The 21984-nt window shown below is 30.5% G+C and overlaps 1 protein-coding gene across 1 annotated transcript in view; it reads right to left on the bottom strand.

Annotated features, from left to right (window-relative positions):
* LOC140438334 (uncharacterized) overlaps window positions 1–21489 on the bottom strand; it is a 68068-nt gene extending 46579 nt beyond the window's left edge. The window contains exons 1-3 of the mRNA XM_072528014.1: window positions 21364–21489; window positions 4335–4376; window positions 3484–3612 (exon numbers count right to left, since the gene is read on the bottom strand). Of these exons, the coding sequence (XP_072384115.1) occupies window positions 3484–3513 (30 nt within the window). The 5' untranslated portion in view covers window positions 3514–3612; window positions 4335–4376; window positions 21364–21489. The remainder of the gene's footprint in view (window positions 1–3483; window positions 3613–4334; window positions 4377–21363) is intronic.
* Window positions 21490–21984: the final 495 nt, after the last annotated feature.

The following is a 21984-nucleotide window of genomic DNA, read 5'->3' on the forward strand; positions in this document are numbered from 1 at the left end:
GTATACAGCGTATAATAAGGAAATTATATAGTAAATCTATCGTCTCTTTTCCTATGGTTCTTAGAATTGTCTATATTGAAAATATATATAATATATGATATATTGAATATATTGAACAATATAACTGTACAATGAACTATATAATATATTGAACAATATTTATGTTTCGTAAATATTTCTTTGTTACTTTACTATTTTCTGTTCGTTTACTTCGTGCAGCATGAAGTGTGAAGTGAAGAGTGCTATCACCATTTGTTTTATCTACTTCGTGTAGAATGACATTACTTTCTATAGGTAGTGTTATGCTATTCTCTTTCTTGTATGTAACCCTATTTTCATGTTTTTAACTATTTTTTTGGTGGCGGATATTCTTTAAATATCTTTGTACGAAAGATTTGACCTTTAGCGACGCCTTTTTTTTTCGGGTCTATACAGAACTTGTGCACGTATTTTGCTGGACATTTGTTACTCTATTTTTACCGAGATACTGTTATGAGATGTTGTACTGTCGGCTATTGTCTGGCAGGGGTGGTTGGTGGGAATACCTATTAATCTGTTTCCTTTACCATTGCTCCTTTCTCCTTACCTTCCTGTCGTGTTATTTTTTTGGTGTTATTTATAAGGTCTTATGGCTGTAGTATATCTATTAGTTTTTGCGGTTGAATATTCATCACCATTACAAGTGATGCTTTCAAGGTTTTGTTAGATTTGAATTTAAGAGAAGGACCCGCTGTTTGGCTCGGTATTCTAGATTTCCATATTCTGTTGGAAAAAACCCATCTATACTTACATTTTTCCGCTTTGGTCAGCTTTTTTTCTACCTTTAAAGACGGTTTTCTAGCTTGGTGTTGTCAGGTAGCTTTTCAGCTTCTGTCAGTAGCAAAAATATCGACATCTGAGTCGCAATAGGCATGTAAATCCCTTTGAAAATAAAATATGTAGTTTTCAGCCACTCTATCAACGTGCCGTTTTAAAAATTCATCCCTTTGTTTGCTTTTCAATGTATTGGGGCCATAATATGTAGGGTAGGGTAAAATCCCAACATAGTGCTGGTTCTCAGGCACATTGAAAAAATGTGGGAAGTAACCCTTTTTAGCCTCTATCAAACCAAAAGTTTTAGGGAAAACGAACAAAGACATCGGAAAATAATTTAAAATATCGACAAACAGAACATTACCAACAGATGGTGTGATTAATCTTATTGCGAAAATTTTTAAATTTTAACATTTTGTTACTTTCCTAATTAATTCTTACACAGTCTTTGATGTGAGCTTCAAGCTGTTTTAGCGATAAAAATGATTGTAAGCACCTATCGCAGATATGATCTACTCGTCCTTTGCAACAGCTTTTATGAACATTTAATTTTTCATGAGTTCTAAAAAATGATGAAGACAGTGATCCCAGAAATATTTTGTTTCTTTTTCAGTACTTAACTGTTTTTATAATAGACGAGATAGGGTTTTTATCTACACATAGTGGTATCTAATCGGACCTTCTGCATCGTTGTATTTATCTTGAATAAGAAGAAGATTCACATGTTTATCCTTCTTGTTCTTTGTTAGGAAGGTTTTCAGGGCCGTAAAATCTCTGTTTTCTTTTTTTTAGAACATAAACATTTATGGGTATATCATTCTGTTTTTCAACATTGGGAATCTACTTAATTGTCATAAGCCACTGAATAGCATGTAATTTCAATACATTAGAATAATGCGGATACTTGGATACTCTTTGTGGATCCTTAGTAACAGGACACAAAGCGCTAACTATTGACCAATAAAAGCATTTTTGATCGAAATTATGTACAATAATGCATGCTTCTTTCGCTCTTAATCTGAGGAGGAAGTTTGACGTATGAGGTATTTTTTTTAGGTTGGTGTTTTCAAGTTCGTCTTTAGCTTAAGGGAATGTCTGTATGATTTTTGTACCATCACCCCACGTTCAGTTTTGCAAATATTTTCTTAGTGCTTCTCTTTATGGAGTTTGGTCTATATTTTTCTCAAAAGTTTTGTACTGATACACTAATTTTGTTTTCTTTAAATAGCCCTATAAAGCAGAGAGAGAAACATATTTGGTATTTATGAGAGGATTTTCAATGGTTTTTTACTTTTAGCTGTACCGTGACTAAGCATTATCGTCGAACTTTAAATATGATACTTATACCGGTTTTTTTTGTTAATTGTTTTTAATCCTATATTTAACCTATTTTGAACCAGCTGTTGTAGTGTCAGTTTAACTGGCATGGGTGGTTGGTGGGAATACCTATTTATCTGTTCCTTTACCATTGCTCCTTTCTCCTTACCTTCCTGTCATGTATATATTTTTTCAGCAATCTTTGAAGGTGTGGGTCTATTATATGTTTTTTTCCTCTATGACTAAAGTATACAGCTTATATTAATAAAGAAATTATATAGTAAATCTATCGTCTTTTTTCCTGTGGTTCTTAGCGTTGTCTAAAACGTTCTGTGTCAAAATCTTTTGTCTCTTTTTTTTTGAGAAATATTATTTTGCTTAGAATATACATACTGAGTCTTGCTCACAAGCCACTTCAGTTTTAGGCATGGAAAGGTGTGAATTACCTGCCACTAATGGATTATTTGTGCTGTGTTTGAAAATTTTAACAGAGCATGACCTGCTACTGGAACCTTTGACGCTATGGCTGAATTTTTTAAACACCCGCACAGATGTAAAGATCGTAAGTTTTTACCATTAAGTATATTTACTTTAGTTATTACGATTTATTTTGAACTCTTTATTAAATAACACGTTACCTATAATTTTCTACTTTTCATAAATAAATAAATTTTTGCATTCCGAATATGTACAATGGGTTATTATGAACTATTTGTTATCATCACCTACACTTACAATACCACAGAACTTTTGCGGTTTTCTGCAACACTGATACTTAAACTGTAATCTTTACTAATTTGTAAATACTCGATTTAGATACATGATTCAAAACATAATTCTTTACAACTAAAAACTACCTTGTTAAAAATAGTTTCTCTTTATCGTACTTTATATTTGCGGCTTTTTATATTTAACACACAAGTTTAAAAATATAATTGCAATATTCATATCGCCAAACTATTCGCTTTTGCATTATCCTCTGCGGTTTGTACACGGATTGCTTCGTCATGACCATCTTTGATAAATACTTTTGTTATACCTATTGACGCCTACCTAATTCAAATGACCGATTGGCCTAGTAGTAGTCTGGGCGTCTAGTTATGAACGTATGGGTCGCGGGTTCGAGTCCTACACATGGTAGAATTTTTTATTTAATAAATAATACTTTGATTAAAAACTGCCGAGGTTGTGGTCGGAATCTGGGGAAATTTGAGATACGGGGCTGGGGAAATTTGCCCAATTCTCCATAAGACCGAAACAGTTTTTTCCCTAGATCTGGGGGACAAAAAGTGGGCCTAAGTTCTACCTTTCTACTATTACTTCTACTAATTTATAAAATCCTTTTATTCTTACCTCAAGCTTAGTTTGGGTTTCTGCTGTCATTCCATTTCGTCTGCAATTTTCTATTATATCTGAGCGGGAATTTTCAAGAAATCGATTTCGGTTTTGCACTAGTTATATCTCTTATAAGTCTGTAATGGGCTGAAGAACAAAAAATAAAATAAATTTGATACTTCTCTAGAAATAAACAATTTTTTTTTCACTGCGTTTATTTCTCATAAGATAGACAAGGCGAAAAGCTCGGGTTCGTTCGAAAAAATATTCCGTCAAGATTTGATTGATAATTACTTATATTATGAGATACCCCAAATAATGTTAAAGAGGTCGCCCGGGCAAAAAATTTTACACATTTCTTTTAAACAGATTATAACAATCAAGTTGTTCGGCCCAGACAATTCTTTTTTAATTTTTTGGATCATTTTTAACACAATAAGTTACTTGTAGTTTTTCTGCAAACTTGATCGTTTTTCAAGCTAAATTTAAAACTAATGTTCTTTAAGCCTTGAAAATCGTAATTTTGCAATTTTTTCTGTTTTAAATAATTTTAAACTAGAAAACGATCAAGTTTACAAAAACTACAACAGACTTATTTGTTCAGAATAATCCGAAAAATTAAAAATTTTTTTTTTAATTTCCGGTCCGACAAAATTGATTGTTTGCAATTTCTTTGAAACAGAATTGTTTAAAAAAATTTGAACACTTCCTCGCCTAGGCGACCTCTTGAACATATTATGAGGTATCTTATGAGAATGATTATGCAAAAAAAAAGCTCATAGGAATATTTTTCCGAACAAACCCGAGCTTTTCGCCTTGTCTAATAGTACCTATATAAATGTTTTCGTTAGTTAATAAAAATCACTTACCACTTCTTTTCTCCAATGCATATTCTGCATTAGCTGAAAGTGCTAAAACAGAAAAAAAACAAAAAAAATTAATGGGAAAATCCCAGTAGTTGGTTATATACCATCGTTAAAAAAATATACAGAAGTTAAAACACTTCCACCATTGTATTTAGGTATATAAAAATATATAGTTAAAACTTTTACAAGTATCGTCAAAATTTATATAGTAGCATAACGTTTTCGATCTAATCAGATCATCTTCAGTGCCTTATGTAGTTGAAGCTAACAATGAATTTGTGGCTATGACATCCATATATGGGTTTACATCTTTCCAAAATTAAATTATATGGTGACTCTAGTTCGATGACATTGGATAAAATGTATTACTTGAGGAGCTACATGTCTCCCTGCTTGGTTTTTAACACGTGGTTCTTGTCAGTTAAAACGACACAGAGCCAGTTGGTCTCAAAGCAATATTAGTTGTCCATCCATTGCAGCAATATAAGTCAAAAAATAATTAATCTCTAGTAATTATACACGTATTTTATAAAAGAAGAAGATTTAGTCTATTAATATCTTAAAAAAAATAAAACAATTTTGACAATATTGCAAAATCATTTTGCAAAAACATGTCGATTTTTTGCTTAAAACAATAAGAATAACTTTTTAATGATTGCCTGCAGAGAAATTAATTTTTCATATTTAATTAGCTTGTATTTTTTAAAAATTTAAAAAGAAAAAAAGTTAAAATTTGGAACGAAGTTATTCCGTTTTTTTAATAATTTACAGCACCTTTGTTTAAAACAATTAAGCGATTTAATTAACCTTATTTCAAAGAATATTCTTTAAAGTTTGAATTTGCCAAATTCTAAAACGATTGCCTTTTATCGGAATCGTCCACAAAGCTTCAAAATGTGGTCCTTAAAATCGGGCGGCTTTGAAATTCGAACTAGCGATGAAGGGGATCTGTATCTCTAGTTCTTGTTTACAGATTTCAAAGTTTGTTTTTTTAATTTGTATGGACCTTTTGAGTACATTACGAATATGCACAACTAAAATAAATGAATTGTTAAAATATCCATCTAATTTCTTTATACTATTTTCTGTTTTCAATGTTTTATTCTTTTTTTATTAACATTTGAGGTAATTTTTATTGAAAAACATAAATTTTATTTAGTAATAGATAATTCTTTAATAAACAAAATAATTTGTTTGCAATAGATAATATATAATATAATAAGTTGAATTTTGCTGAGGATATTATTCTTGGGACCCCAAAAAAGATGCAAAAAATTTAATACTTTTACTCCCGGGGTTTCCTTTAAAACTTCCCTCGTAAAGGGGTAAAAACGCAAAAAAATCGAAAATATTTCAAATAAAAAATGTAGCCATAATAATTTTCAAGAAAAATATTTATTATCACTTTTATTATCACTTATTTATTATCACTCACGAGAATTTTAAAAAAATGCAGAAATCGCTCACTTTAAGTGTTAAAAACTTTTTAACACTAACTTTTTAACACTTTAAACTGAGTTTAATAACGGCAAAATACAAAAACTACATACGAAATCTGCACTTTTTACCTTTAAAACTCATCCTAATTTTTGTCGATAGGACACTTCGATCAAAAGATATCGAATTCTTACCGTGGAGCGGATACAAATTTTATTAAACATTGATTTCGCGCGTGTAAGTAACATTCAAAATCGACAGTTGCTTCAAGCGTTGTTTCTAAGAGAACAGTTCATTCTACACAGAAAGGGATAATTAACATTTTTGTTTATTTGTTTAAAATTATCTCAGCTTCATTTTTAATTTGAAACATTTTTTTCTGCGATGTACAGTTTCTTGGTAAATCGATAATATAATTTTTGAAACATAATTTTCGAGAATAATATAGTTTTCCAGTCAATCCACTTGGAATCTGTAGTACGGCCTGTAGATCGAAAGTAATTGAAACAAAATCCCGTTGTTCATTAGATCTTTTCTTATCATTTTGTTTTTTAAGATTACATACTTCTTTTCTTCTCTGATGTTCTCTGTAACTGTCTTCTAAATCCGATTTGTCAGTTGGATTAGCCCTATCATATGTATTACAAACTAAACATTGATTTTTTTAGCAACAAAAAAGCTTAAATTATAGTCGTTAGAAACTATTCTTTGATATGTAATTTCGCTAACACCTTCCAGTTTCTTCTGCTCACAGTCATTTATAAAAAGTTGGTACATTTTTCTTATACTTAAATTTTTGTCCAAATATCTACGCTTTGAACTTTGGCGAATATAATGTGGGCCCATGGTTGGAAAAGACTCAATATGAGCCTTCACGATTTTTCGGGTTTTACTGCTTGTTTTATTTGGCGGTGTATGCTTGCCTCTTTTATCCGTATCTGCATAACAGCCTAGAATATCAGTTTTTCTTACAACATCCTGTATTAACGACGCTGATATACAAAGTGTCTTACAAAAAAAATTCTCACATACCTGTATGTCTTGACAATTCAAAGAAAAGTAACACTTTTTTGGAAAATGCACGTGGTTTTTTAAACTTCAACGAACTGCAACGACTCTCTTTGGTGGCTCCGTTTTAATACGTGCAATACGAAAATGTTTCAGGCCTACATATTCTAACTTTCAATAATCACGACATAGTCTTTGTCTGTAATCTTCGCTGAAATAACTGGCACATTTGTAAAAGCACTTGAACAATTAACTGGTTTTGGCAATTTTGCTGGTCTATGGTCTTTTTTTTATCTCATAAGACAAAACTTCAGTACGCCTCCTTTTTGCGACCTTTATTACCCAATCTTTGGGGTTAACTTTTCTCCAACGTTTTAGTGGACGTACGTCTTTCCATACTTTGTCAAGAAGTAGATTTAATATCCAACTAGCTATTTCAGTTGACACTAAATTGTTCGTGGGTGCACCTATTTCAGTATCTTTTTTCTCATCATTTAGGCTATCAAAGACAGCTGTGTGTAAATCATATAGACTTCCTAGAGAGAGCGATCCCTCTTCACTTGGCTGATATGTGGGGTCTACATCTGAAAAGTCGCTATCAAAAATGGATTCCATCATTGAAACTATATTGTTCTCAGAATCATCAAGAATCGAACTGCTGTCTTCAGTTATTCTATCTGTGTATGTGTTATAAAGATCATTTATGGGTTTAGCTTAGTAACCATTTCTAAGTTTTAACTCAACCCGTTTTCAGGTAGAATAAAGTAAGTGTACTTAAAGGTTTTTACTAGTCGATATGAAAGAGAAATTTTAATAAACCATACACGTAAAATGTATTAATGACACTTATCACCTTTTTACTGAATATGGTTTGCAGTAGTAGAAATATATTGTTGTCCGGCATAATAATATATGTGGGTTTACTTTGTTTTACATGCAACAGAACTTTAATTTTATGGAAGTAAATAGCGATATATTGTTATATTTGAAAATGAAAAGTTGATTAGGTGTAACTTATTTGTTTATCACACAAATTATCTGCTGAATGGTAAGTCGTATCATTTATTGGGTTTTACCTGTATGTAGAGCGGAAAAAGCTGAGAATTTTGGTATACTTAACTCAATATTTTAAAATTTGTCATTTATCTGGTTTTCGCAGTATACCGACGATATGTTCCCGACTTAAAAATACTGGTATTTTCCTTTAATTAACTTTTTTTTAATATGGGTAACCAGATCTTACTACATTCTGCCGAGGAATTTGCCACACAATTGGTTTCATTTAGCATAATTTTTCCCTTTTTACCATCCGTTGCTTTTAGGACTATATTTTAATCATTCTATTGCACCCTATGTTCCTTATCCTATGCGTGTTTACATATTTGAGATCCAGTAAATTCTCTATTTTTAATATAAGATTGATGTTCATGTTTTCTAATTTAATGGCCTTGATGTTTTTCCTAATTAAAACTGATCGCATTTATAAGGTATCTTATAAATGCAATTCTTTGTCCTTTCTTTTTCATTGTTAGGTTTGGTTTTAGACAAAATAGATCTCAATGTGGTTGTTGTTTTGAATTTTGTTGAAATGTTGAATTTATTTTCTATCCTTTTAAGGTTTTCTGATAATCCTTTTATGTATGGTATTGTTATTTTCATCGTGCTAATCCTTGTGTTTGCTGTAGGATCTTGTTCTAAGTTCTTCTGTTCTATTCGGTCGATTGTTAAAAATTCCTTATTTACAAACGATAAAGGATAATAATTTTTTAATAAAACAGATGTTAATAAAACAGTTAACAAATGTTTTTCCTCCAAGAACGAATTTTCGTTGGTACCAGTCAATTTGGCTCTATCATATAAGGATTTAATGATTCCCTTTTTAATATTATTAATGTGATTTGATTTAAAATTTAAATATCTGTTGGTGTGTGTTGGTTTTCTATACACTTGTGTCTCATATCCAGTATCGTTCTTAGAGATACCGATATCGTTCTTAGAGAGCAAACTTCCAGCAAATGTAGAGTGTGTTATTATATTCCTTTTCCATAATAAATGTTATTGTCTCTTTTTTATCGTTTATATTATTTAGAAATGCGTCCAACAGCTCTGATGCATGAGGCCATATAGAGGAAACATACCCACATATCTACATATCTACATACCTCCACCATACTGTGGGTTTTAAATTTTGTTTAGAAATAATATTTATTTCAAAATTTTCTATAAATATATCGGCTAATAATGGAGATAAACTAGAGCCCATTGATAGACTTATTCCTATTTAAATGGTAATTACGCAAACATGCCACAAGAAAATAGCTTCAAAATAATATCTTTTATGATGTCTTAAAATTAATATTTTTGGCAAAATTCAGCTTGTTCGTATGATTTTTAGATCTCTTTGACTTGACGACTGCACTATTAAATTAATTTATTAGTTTTGGTTTATGTACTGCTTTCAAAATAAAAAAATCGGAAATAAACTAGATTTTATTTCTTCATAAACATGTTATTAGGTGAATTTAAAGCTGACGTTACAAAATCTTTTGCAGAAAAATTTTCAATATATTGTTTGTTTTTATTCTATTTAAAAATAATAATAGGTCCTCAAAATCAGCCGACTGTGAAACTCGCGGGAGCGATGAAGGAGGAAGTTCCAAATCATTTCAATCGTACTAAAATCAGCAAACAAGGTTTAAACGCAATTAATTGAGATGGTAAATTCAGCAAAGTCAGTTAGTACCGATCCATAAATAGACCTTCTTGTACTAGAGTTTTTATTACAACAAATTACCTGCTCTTTCAAAACTGGCTGCAAGAACTGTGGTGCGATATAAATCTTCTTCACTATGCACAAAGGAGACAGCTGTGCAAAAATTAGTCTTAGTTTAGTTTAGCCGATAGTTTACAAGACCTGGAAAGATTTATAAGTAAAATAATAATGTGTAGTAGGGAGTAAAGACTCTCGCTCAATATCAAAAAGACGAAGTTTATGAAAATTTGTAAAAACAACCATAATACTATCGAAATCTTGACAGTAGAAGGCCAGCAGATCAAAATAGTACACTTACCTAGGAACACTTATAACAGAAAATAATGACTACACTGCAGAAATCAAAGTCAGAATCGAAAAAGCACGTTCTAATTTTATGAAAATGAAAAAGGTCCTATGTGGCAAAGATTTAACATTAGCTCTTAAAGTACGCCTAACAAAATGTTACGTATACAGTGTACTATACTATGGAGTGGAATCATGGACGTTAAATCTAGACACAATGAGACGACTTAACGCCTTTGAAATGTGGACCTATAGAAGAATTATGAGGGTTTCCTGGGTAGATAGAGTTACGAACAATGAAGTACTGAAAAGAATGGGTAAAGAGAAGGAAATTGAACTAACAATTAAAGAAAGAAAGCTACAGTATCTTGGACATGTGATGTGGGGCGAGAAGTATGGCATCCTGCGACTCATAATGCAAGGAAAGATAGATGGCAGAAGAATCATCGGAAGAAGACGAATTTCAAGGCTCAAGAACCTGAGAGAATGGTTTAGATGTAGCTCAAAACAACTTTTTAGAGCTACTGCCTCAAAAATTAAAATAGCTATGATGATTGCCAACCTTCGTAGCGGAGATGGTACCTGAAGAAGAAGAATGTAGTTTATAAATGTAGTAGACAGTTTAGAAACAAGTTCAGATGAACCGACTCAAAACTAGTGCTTGGGAAACGAGGATAATTTTAATGAAATTGTAGATGATGTACTGTCTTAAAAAAATTTAACTTCTTAATGTTTCAACTGTTACAATAAATGTTAAACTTCTACATTATTACTGTTTGTGTAAATTATAAATGAATATATACAGGGTGAGTCATGAGGAAATGTACATATTCACACATCTTATAAAGGCCCCTAAGGGAAATAACAAATGACATTTTGATGAAAATTTTGATACGTCATAACTTTTGAACGGTAAATTTGATGTGTGTCATATTTTGATGAACGTTACATTCCTACCGGTTTATTTAAACTAGAAAAAAATCATCTCCGGCTTAAAAAAATGAGTCTGTTTTGTTCATAACCAAAATTTCACCCTTTGTGCGGCTTTCGAAAACTCTTATAAAATTTTTATAAATTTAATTTTCTTCTTAGAGTGCCATATCCCTACGGAACGTCGGCGACTACCATGCTTATAATATTTTTATACTGATCTCGGTCTTGCGCTACGTGTAGCAATTGGTCCGCTGTCAAACCTGTCCACTGCCGCAAATTCTTCAACCAAGAGAGTTTCTTCTGTCCTATCCATTTCTTTCCTTCGATTTTACCGTTGAGAATTAGCCGAAGGAACTCATATCTTGGTCCTCTGATTATATGTCCAAGATATTCTAGTTTACGCCTCTTAATAATATTTAATAGAGTTCGTTGATGTCCCATTCTTCGAAGAACTTTTTTGTTTTCAGCTAGAATCACAGTATCGTCGGCGTACCGTATATTGTTAATTATTTCTCCTCCTATGATAATTCCTTTTTGATCTTTTATAAGCTTCCCTAAATAGATTCTCAGAATACACGTTAAAGAGGGTGGGAGATAGTATACAGCCTTGTCTTACGCCTCGTTCAATACTGATTGGCTTTGATTCTCTGTTGTTGGTATTAATAATGGCTGTTTGGTTCCAGTAAAGTTTGGCAATAAGTTTGATGTCTTTCTCATCTAGTTGGATGCTCTGCAAGGCGGTAATTAGTCTCGTATGCTGAACGCGATCAAATTAATAATAAATTAAATAAACAGACGTATATATTTAATGACATAATTTGTAATTAAAAAAATTAAACTTGACTATAAATGATATATTTATCCAAGTGAACCATCGATATAAAAAAATGTAACTTTTCATGAAAAAATTAATGTTTTTAAACAATCATTTAATTTAAGATTTAACCAGCAAACCGGACCTGATTCAAACTAGAAAAAAAAAGGATCAGGTTTAAAAAAATTAGTTCGTTTGGAGCAAAAATGTGGGGAAAATAAATATAGCATTTAATTGCCTGTTAATAAAATTCTTATTACAGTTTTTAGTAACCGTATAAAGGGTAACATTTTTGCTATAGTAAAAACTGATTTTTTTTAAACCAGACCTGATATTTTTCTCGTTTGAATAAACATGGTGCGTAGGTGGTCGTAGTGTAACGTAGATGACTTCTCCTATATCAATTGAATAAAATTTAATAATAATTTTATGATATAAAAAAAATAATTCAATTTAATTTCAAATAATAAAAAAACAATTTATTGAAACACTTTTTGCAAATAATTCTATAAATTCAGTTATTTATTCATTTAATGGCATGTTTATCAAGAAATAAAACCTAGTTTATTTAACATGTTATATTTCCAAGGTAATACATAAACCAATACTATTTTTAGAAAAAATAATTGAATAGTATAATTTGTTTTTTCAGAAAATTTAATATAAATAATTTATTTGCAAAGTGTATTGAAGAAGTATTTATTATTTTTTTATTGGCATAGACTAGGTGTCAATCAGTCAGTTACAACATAAAAATTTTATGACCGTAAAGTTCATAAAATATCAATAACGAAGAGCAGAGTAATAATATGCTTTAAGAGCTTTCAGCATCATCAGTGTGTTCAAAAAACAGTACACATAATATAATTCAATACACTTTTTTTTTGTATTATCTCCTTTTTATCTATTTTTACATACAAACAAATTGATGAGGTTCTTAGAGTTCCACAGCAAACTCTTGAGCAGCTATCTACTCAATCCGATAGCTGCTCTGCTATGGACTGTCCAACTTGCTCACCAAAATTTTGCATATACATATAATTTTTTGATAGTTGACACTACAAGACTATTTTGGTACTTGACAGAAATTTTACTAATGCATTATAAATTCTCTCATTTTCATTATATACGAGACTAAGGATATTCAACGGGGCCTGTACAATAAGATCATGTAATTGTTAAAAAAAATTGATCTGTTTCATCCTTATATTTTTGGCATTTGAAAAAATATGATCTAAGTCACCTTTTTTGTCATAGTTTTGACAAAGATCACTTTCGAAAACATGAATTTTATGTAGATGTGTGGGATAATAGGCGTGGCCAAATCTGCGACGTGTGATAGTTGTGATATATTTTCTCGAATAATTATATGGCTGGAACTACGCTTTATTCGGTATTTGATTTTGTATACTGCAGTATTTAGAAGGTTTGGTATAAGTATGTTGTGACCAACATTCGTTCCAAATATTGAGATGTTTAATCATAAACATTTGAATTTTACCATAAAGATTACCTCAAATATGAAATATAATATAAACCTCAAATACAAAACAATTAAAAAATAAAAAAAAATCGTTTAACCCTCTGTTAGGCACAATGTAAACTGAGTCACGGTTGTTCACGCGGTCTACGATTGTAGACCATTTTATTTATATTATTAAACATAAAAGTTTCATAGTTTCAACAATAATACTGCATTAGGTATATTTGTTGAATTATTGTTAATGATACTGACCAGTTTTTATAACAAAAGGGTTACTTGTTTCTTTACTAGACAATAAAAGGACTACTCCATATATTTTAAAATGTTTATTAACCATTAAAATTATTTTGCTTTAATAAGAAATTTAGTGTAAATTTGACAAAAAAAGAATTATTTTACCTAACAAGACTTAGAACAAAATCACCCAAAACACATAAATAAAAGTATTGTTAAAAGATTGTATGACCTAGAGACTACAGAAAATCATTGCAGATTTCTTTCATGTGATTTTTGCACTTCACACAAGACTTTCTAGAAGATTTGTTTAAATTTAGAGGACAAACATGGCAACGCCCGATATAATTCTGTGGTCGCACATGTGGGTGAGGGGGATTATTTTCTATGTTTAGCAGAGATTGAGCTCGCTTCCCCATTTCTCTTGACAACCGAGGAATTGTTGATCTAACTTTAATTTGTAGTCGGATTAATTCCCAAGCACATTTTTCAAAAAAGTTACTGCGTTTTATTTTTTGTTTGGGATGATTAGCCTTATACACGCAGAGAGCATTTATGCTAGAACTATTCAATAAATTGTAAAACACAACCATTGGCCAACATCGTATACTTCTTGCTACGCTATAATTCTGACACAATTTATCTACCATATCCACGCCGATTTTGGTGTTGTTATAATCAGTAATCATTACAGGCATAAGTTTGATGAGATTCTGAGAACGGATACGAACTTGTACATTAGATCTATGCTTTTTCCATTTAGTCACCCTGTATTTTCCTATGTAAAAATTTGAAGAACCTGCTTTACCAGAGTCGTCTGACGTTCTTTTATCTTGGGCCAATTTCTCTTGTTGCGATGTTTCTAATTCAGAGGCTGTTTCGTGATCACTCCTTTCTCATCATCACAGTCTTCTTCTTCCTCACTTGATATCGCCTAAAACCATCGATACCAAACTTCCAGGTCGTACCTTCGTTCCACCCGTCTTCTTTTATTATCAGACATATTATTATCTAAAATATATCACAGTAACTACAAGTGTACCAAATGGTAGTAAATAAAAGTGTCCTTGAATTTTAAAAACAATAGAATAGAATCAAATATCTGCAATATAGCCAGATGTTGTAACGTCGGTGGACATATGGTCTACAATCGTAGACCAGTACTGTTCTATGCTTGACAATATACTCAACTGAAGTGCCGAACGCAAATAAAACCATAATCTAGAATAAGACGCCCGTTAGCAACAGCTGAGATGCACGCACATGTAAGAGAAAATTACAGAGACAAACAAGTGTTCGAAAAGAGGTGGTCTACGATTGTATTACGATTGTAGTACGATTAAGAATTCCCACTATACCGCAGATCTGGCAACCCCTATTTCAACTTCGGCAATTTTCCTTGCAACCGTCGCCGAAAGAACAGTTCTCAGTTTATTGATAACATTTACAGCAACGTGTTCTATGTCGAAGGCTGTTGTGTAACAGTGAAATTTGTAGTGAATCAAGTAAGCGAGGAACATTTAATATCATCCTTTTAACGTAATATGTAAGAAGTACACTTGAAACAATTGTTAATCTTAAGAAACATTATAATAAACTATTAGAGGAGCTCGTATTATTATATAAAATTAGGCGCGAAATTATTTATTTATGGGGCCAATAACTAATCCGTAATAAGAACACAAAATGCAGTAATAGGCCACCCGGTCAACAACTGCATTTTTACTTTTCAGTTTAACAGTACGTGCGGATAATAATTAAGCATTAAATGCACATTTTAAAAAGTTTTTTTTGCAACATTTTTGTTCAGAAATTTATGTAAACAGTCGTTGGCCGGGGCCAATAACGATAATAAAACAGGGGCCAATCACTATATATGCTCTGTTTTTTATTAGCTACCTATTCACATTTACAAAATAAAAGTTTTGAACAAATATATTTTTGCAATCAACGCTTTAAGTTCGTGTATACAGACGTTTACTGAATGTTTTATTGTCGTTGCAGAATGCCTAAAACGTCTGAAAACGAGAATTATGTTAAAATATATACAGAACAAAGTTTACAAAAAGCGATTGAAGCTGTAAGAAAAGGATTGCCAAAGGAAAAATTTGTAAAAAAATCACACGGTCCTCTTCCTGTCTTATTGTTTAAACAAGAAAAACGATTAGTGGAGTGGATACTCGATTGCCACCGCAATGGAATTCCAAGAAGATCCGAAGATATCCAAGTATCAGTAAAACAGTTCCTAGATGAATCATCTCGTGAAAATCCTGTTGTAGACAACTACCCTGGAACTGGTTGTTGATAACAACATAGATATCATGAATATTTCTATTATATTTAATACTGATGAACTAGAAACCTCTAATACAGTACCTGAACCGGATGGTACAATTGCTAATTATTTACAATATTTTAATACGACAGAAAGGAAAGGTGTGAAACAGACCGATAGATCATCTTTTATACTTTCTTCAACAATGTGAAGAGAAACCCAGGACAACAAAGAAAAAGAAAAACAAAGAAAAATCGAGAAACAAAAAACAAAAGACGAGAAATAGAAAATAAGAAAAAGAAGAGAGAAGCTGTAAAACTTGATAAAGAAAATCAAAATTTTAAAAAACAGAAACAAAACAAAATACAAGAAAATAAATAAAGATGAAAAATGATTTAAATGAAAGTAGTAAAGTTCACATTTTATAAGATATTAAAATTAACAAAGGCCTGTGCTCTGAACTAAGTAAAATTGAAAAAGTAAAAAGAAACTTGTCTTTTGATTCTGTGGAATCTAGCATATCCAAAATTGCGACTCCAAATGTAAATTCATTATCTTATCAGTCTTTTGACAACGAGCCTTTAAATAGTGGTTTGTGTTTTTCATGTGTACTTAATATAAATTTCACATTACTTGGTATCAAATGTAATTCTTGTACTAGGTCTTATCACCTTAAATGTATCGAGAAACATGCGTTGCACAAATCAAACGTTAATATTTTTACATGCAAAACTTGTTTAAATAATGCGAAACATATAAAAAATTTACCTTTTTAATTTAAGTCATTAAAAGGATAAATTGAAGCGATATGAGATGTAGAAACTCTATAAACATGTCTAGAATTTGATCTAATATTTTTGTTGCTAAACAATAATATTATACTTTTTATAGCTTCTTTAAGAGAAATAATGGCTTAAGAGGCCAATAACTATATCGCTTACCCTACCAGATTTTGAGACATTTTAAAGATTTTTGAATAACTGTTATTTTTGTTTATTCATAATTTCAGACTTATTTTGTTACTTTCTAAGCAACGAATAAGGATAAAAACATTTTTAAAAACGCTGTTTTAAATGATTTCTATATGACTTGTGAGTTAACTACTCTTAAATTGTTTCAAATACATCATTTTTAGCTAATAGACGAAAAAGCAAAAAATTTACGTTTTTTTTTCAACCTAATTTGTTAATAACTAATACAAAAAGTACAAAAATGTAAGAAACATGCAGTTTATTGTTCAGGTTGAGGTCCATGTTACTTAAAATAACTGACGTTTGCCTGGGGGGTCAGTGTCACGGGAAAAATCCTTATTCCATTTCAAATAACTGTTTTATAAGAACAGCTGAATCTTTATCCTGAGAAATTTAAAGAATATTCTAAGATGAATCAGCAAACTTTAGATACTGTGAAAATTGTTGGTCTGAATGTAGAGAAACAAGACACTGTATCAAAAGGCATTTTTTTAAGAAGAACGTTTATTGATAGCCTTGATGTAAGTATGCTGTACAATATATAATGAAAATCAGTTTGGATTCTACAACACTATTCATTAGTATTAATATTTTGATAATCCGCTGCAACTGCCAAATCTTATCTGCAAAAGTAGATATTCAGACAAATTTGGACTTGAAAAATAGGAATTTAACGTACATCTATTTTCAATAATTGCTTTGCGTACATTTTCCTTAGTACGGGTTTTGACGTTAGATTCTGAGAAAAAGTATGTCGGTATTTTGATGTCTGCATCTTTAAGCATGTAATTTTATAAAAATTAATGAGAAAATCCCAGTAGTTGGCTGTATACCATCGTTTAAAAAAACATACAGAAGTTAAAACACTTCACCATTGTATTTAGGTATATAAAACATATAGTTAAAACTTTTACAAGTGTCGTCAAAATTTATACAGTAGCAGCATAACGTTTTCGATCTAATCAGATCATCTTCAGTGCTTTATGCACTTGAAGCTAACAATGAATTTTTGGCTATGATATCCATATATGGATTTAAATCTTTCCAAAATATGTTGACTCTAGATCGATGACAATGGATAAATTTAATACTTGAGGAGCTACATGTTTCTCTGCTCGGTTTTTAACACGTGGTTCTTGTCAGTTAAGATGACACAGACCTGTGTTAAGATGACACAGACACTGGCTGAGGTGACAGGAATATAATTTAAGAAGACAGCTAAACATGACAAAGTATTGGTGTGTTCCGCGACTAATGTCATTTTTAAAAATTATAAAATTTTATTTTGTTGTAATAATACCTAATATCGTACTAACGAACCTTTAATTAAAATTTATTCTGTTTAAATGATAGAAATTTTTTCCTTTAAATCTGCAAATCTCTATTATTGAAAAAACAACAAGTGAGTTATTAAATTAGTGGAATTATAGTTTGAGGTTGAATCTATGACATCATAAGTGGTATGAAAATTGATTGATATTGAAAATGAAAGAAATTATTGATGTGGTACTATCCAATGAAATTGAAGTTAAAAAATTTTTTTGTTTAAATTTGGGTAATGGTGGTTGCCTAACAACAGTAAGAGACCTGGTGTGTAAATCTCTGAGAGTTTGAAAATTTTTTTATTATTAATTATTAAAATGAATTAGTAAATTAGCTATTAAAATTTTTATGAGATAATATGATAACAGAATATGATATTCTAACTATAATTATATTGTAGTTTTGATGGTGTTAATATAATATTGCCATATTGTGAAGTATGTTAAAATGAATATAAATGCAGTTGAGAAAGAATGAATGAGAGTATTAATATAGGAAAGAGGAAATGTAAAATGTTGGCTGAGTAATGTACAGCAGCAAGAATAAATTGGATACTATGTTGTTGTGAACTACATGGACAAAGTTAGATAATTAAGTATGTAAATGGAAAACCAGACAAAATAATATGTGTGAATATGTATTAGAGAAAGAATGAAATAATAGAGACTATATGTTCAGTTAACTGTGAGGGGATTAGATTGACTTGTGAATTTTATTTACCTTTTTTTGTTTGAGCTATACAATGGAATCATTACCAGCCAGGAAAGGACTCGGACCAAGCATCCGAATCTGTCATTTAAATATAGAAGGTAATGAGTAGCAGTAAATGTGAGTACCTTTAAAAGGTACTCATTGAAAATAATATCGACGTGGTCACAATTCAGGAAACACATAAAGAAAACGAAGAACAAATTCTTGCTAGAGAAAGAATAACATGGATATGATTTATTAAGTGCAACTTACCATCCAGCTTATGAAGTAGTAACCTATGTTCGAAAGAAAATAGAAAATGCACAAATATGTTCTACGTCAGACATAAATAACATTCATACGGTTACTATACAAATTGGTGAAATTACTGTCAGCAATATTTAGGAACCACCGGCAGTCCTATGTTCAGACCTATGTTTTGTTTCCACAAATAAAAACAATAAACCACTGGCAGCTTCACGTACATGACTTCTAGATTTTCCACATAGCCAACATAGATCAGCTGTAATAGAAATTGGCATCAAAATACCAATATTATCATCCTTTCCTTGACCTAGGTGGAACTTTCAACACGTGCAAACTACATAATATTTGTTGGCGCGGTTATCTTTACAGTAAAGAAAACTATACCTAGAGGATATCGTAAAGAGTATGTCCCAGTACGGGATGAAAAATGTGAGAAATTGTATCAAGAATACAACAAAAGCCAAGACAGAGAAATTGCACGAACTACTGCAGCTAGACGGCAATAATGGATTTAAACTGTGAAAAAATTAGACTTTGGTAAATCAAGCAGAAAGGCATTGTTTTTTTTTACTTAGAAACCTTGGTAGTAGCAGACTTCTAACTAAAGATAAAGTACCAATAGCTCCCAACAGAGTAGGCTCCTAGTCTGCCTTTAACTCTACATGCCCGCCTACATCTGAATAATCTGACGAGTTTACTCCAGAAGAAATTATTTCAGCACTATTAGGGCTGAAACAGCTGTACTGAGAATAATTTAAAATAAATTTTGTGGAACTGTTAGAAACAAAAGTTTTCAGTATTTTATTGTTGGATAAAATGAATTTTCATCAAGTAACGGTCGAAATCCATCACTTACATTTACTTACCACAAAGTGTGCCAGTTATTTTCCAGGAGCCTATTTTGTGGAATTAAATGTATGTGTTATCGCTATTTTTGGTTATAGAATTCTTTAGAGGTAGGCCACTTTATGCATGGATATAAAGGCAATAAGAATTATAACAGTTGGGTCGCCCATTTCGGTTTAAGATAATTAAAGTTTTTTGTTTTTTCGTTTTAATTTATAAAAATTTTTCATTTAGATATTACATTTAATAATGTATTTTTTACTTTTGTAGAAATGTAGGAATAAAGAAACAAAAGCTTATATGGTAGTTTTTCATCTTTTTGATATATCATAGATTTCTTCAAGAGATTCTGAAGTAAGCGCTTAATAAAAGAAGAGTCGTCCTTAGTAACTATGTGAAGGTTGTGAAGGAGTTATAACTAGTGTTAAGATAGGTGTAGAAGATAATGATAAATCTTGTGTAAAAGTATGTGTATCTGGGTTAACTCTTAAGTCATGATTTATTTTTAACAGAGTTGGAGTAAAGAAAGAAATTTCATGGTGATTTTACCAGGTACTTAATGTATGGTAGTGATGTAGTATTAAAAGGAAATATTAAAAATAATTTACAACAAAAACTGAAATAGTAGAGAAAATCTCCCGACGAAAAATAATTAAAGCATAGTAGGACAAAAACATTATTAGAATTATTTAAGTTATTTAAAGAAATATGAACCAAAAAACAAATTCCACACAATGGAATTAAGGGATAATGATTAAATTGACAAAAACGAGAGATATTCGGAAATGCAATAATTAAAGGCCAACAAGACTATTACAGTACCATATTATAACATTATTATCCATAATATTACAGCATTATTATAGTCAATAACATTGTTACTACTAGAGTCTTAAAATTTTTTACAAAATTATTATTGAAAAAAATTTTAACCAAAAATTTGTTAAGAAATTAAAAGATATCCAAGCCAGATTCACGGGAAATTTTGGACCATATAAGATGTATCCTGAAAAGTTTCTTGGAAAAGACTACCGAATACGAAAAGAAAACATATATCAGCTTTGTGGACTTTGACAATGTGTTCGATAGAGTAGACCCGAAAAGTATTTAAAAAATAATAAATATCTAGATATCTATATAACAAAAAAGGTATCAGCCTAATTAAAACATTCCACAAAAATAGAACATAATGGAAGGTTTACAGAAAACAAAAAAATAGAAACAGTCAAACAGAAAAGCCTATGGTCTCCGATGTTAATTGCCGTGACGATAGATTAGACGGCGAGAAAAATGGAAGATCAAAAAACGTGAGTAACATGGAATATGATAGGGAAACTGAAAAATTTCACGACAAAATGATATTTAGAAAATTCGAAAAGTTACAAGATCTTGGACGGGGTAGGCGAACAAGACTAAAAAATATCTGTTTAAAGACGTTTGGGCAGTACCTGTCAGTAAATAGGATAGCTATTAATTTATATGTCCCAACATAGAAAAATATAGAAATAATAGAATAGATATAAACTTATAACTAGTGCAGCCGACACAGACAAAAATAATGACGATGATGATGGTTTACCTTTCGTAAATAACGTATAGATAAAATAGATTATTATATCTGTGGTTATATTAATTCTTCGATGTAGAAAATAAACTAAAAATAAAAAAAAAATAAATATAAATTTAAACTTACCGATGCACAATAGAATTGAAGTAATACAAAATTTCATTATATTGCGGTAATTGTAAAACTTAATTATACCGAAAATATGTATGAATTTGAATTTATATTACTCTTGTTGTGCTATTTTGTTTTAATCTACACAAATGGTAACCTTTGATAACTTTGATGATATTTATATAATATTTATATTTATTATGTTATATAAATAATATTATTATTTAAAATAAATGTTTTCTTATTTACAAAAGATACTTCGTCAACTATGACCAAGGGTACAGGAACACTAATATTAGATAATATAATATATGCTAAATAAATAATAATAATATTAATTAATATTTAAATGCAAATAAGCCACAATTAAAGGTTAAAGTAGGTTTATTGACGTTTTAATTTCCACTTCGGAAATCGTTCTCAAAATACAAACATTAGTAAATTAAACAAATTTTGTTTTTCTGCTACTTGCTGAAAAAAATTCTTCTAATAATTTAATTTTATCTGACTCATATATATTGACAATTCAGACATACATTATACATTTTCAATTAGACGACTTTAAAATGATATTGCCAATATTGTTGAGTTGCGTTCCTGGGACGACTTTACTTGTAAGATAGTTCATTCGATTAC

The sequence above is a fragment of the Diabrotica undecimpunctata genome, chromosome 4, assembly GCF_040954645.1.
Source record: "Diabrotica undecimpunctata isolate CICGRU chromosome 4, icDiaUnde3, whole genome shotgun sequence".
In the NCBI taxonomy this organism is placed as follows: Eukaryota; Metazoa; Arthropoda; class Insecta; order Coleoptera; family Chrysomelidae; genus Diabrotica; species Diabrotica undecimpunctata.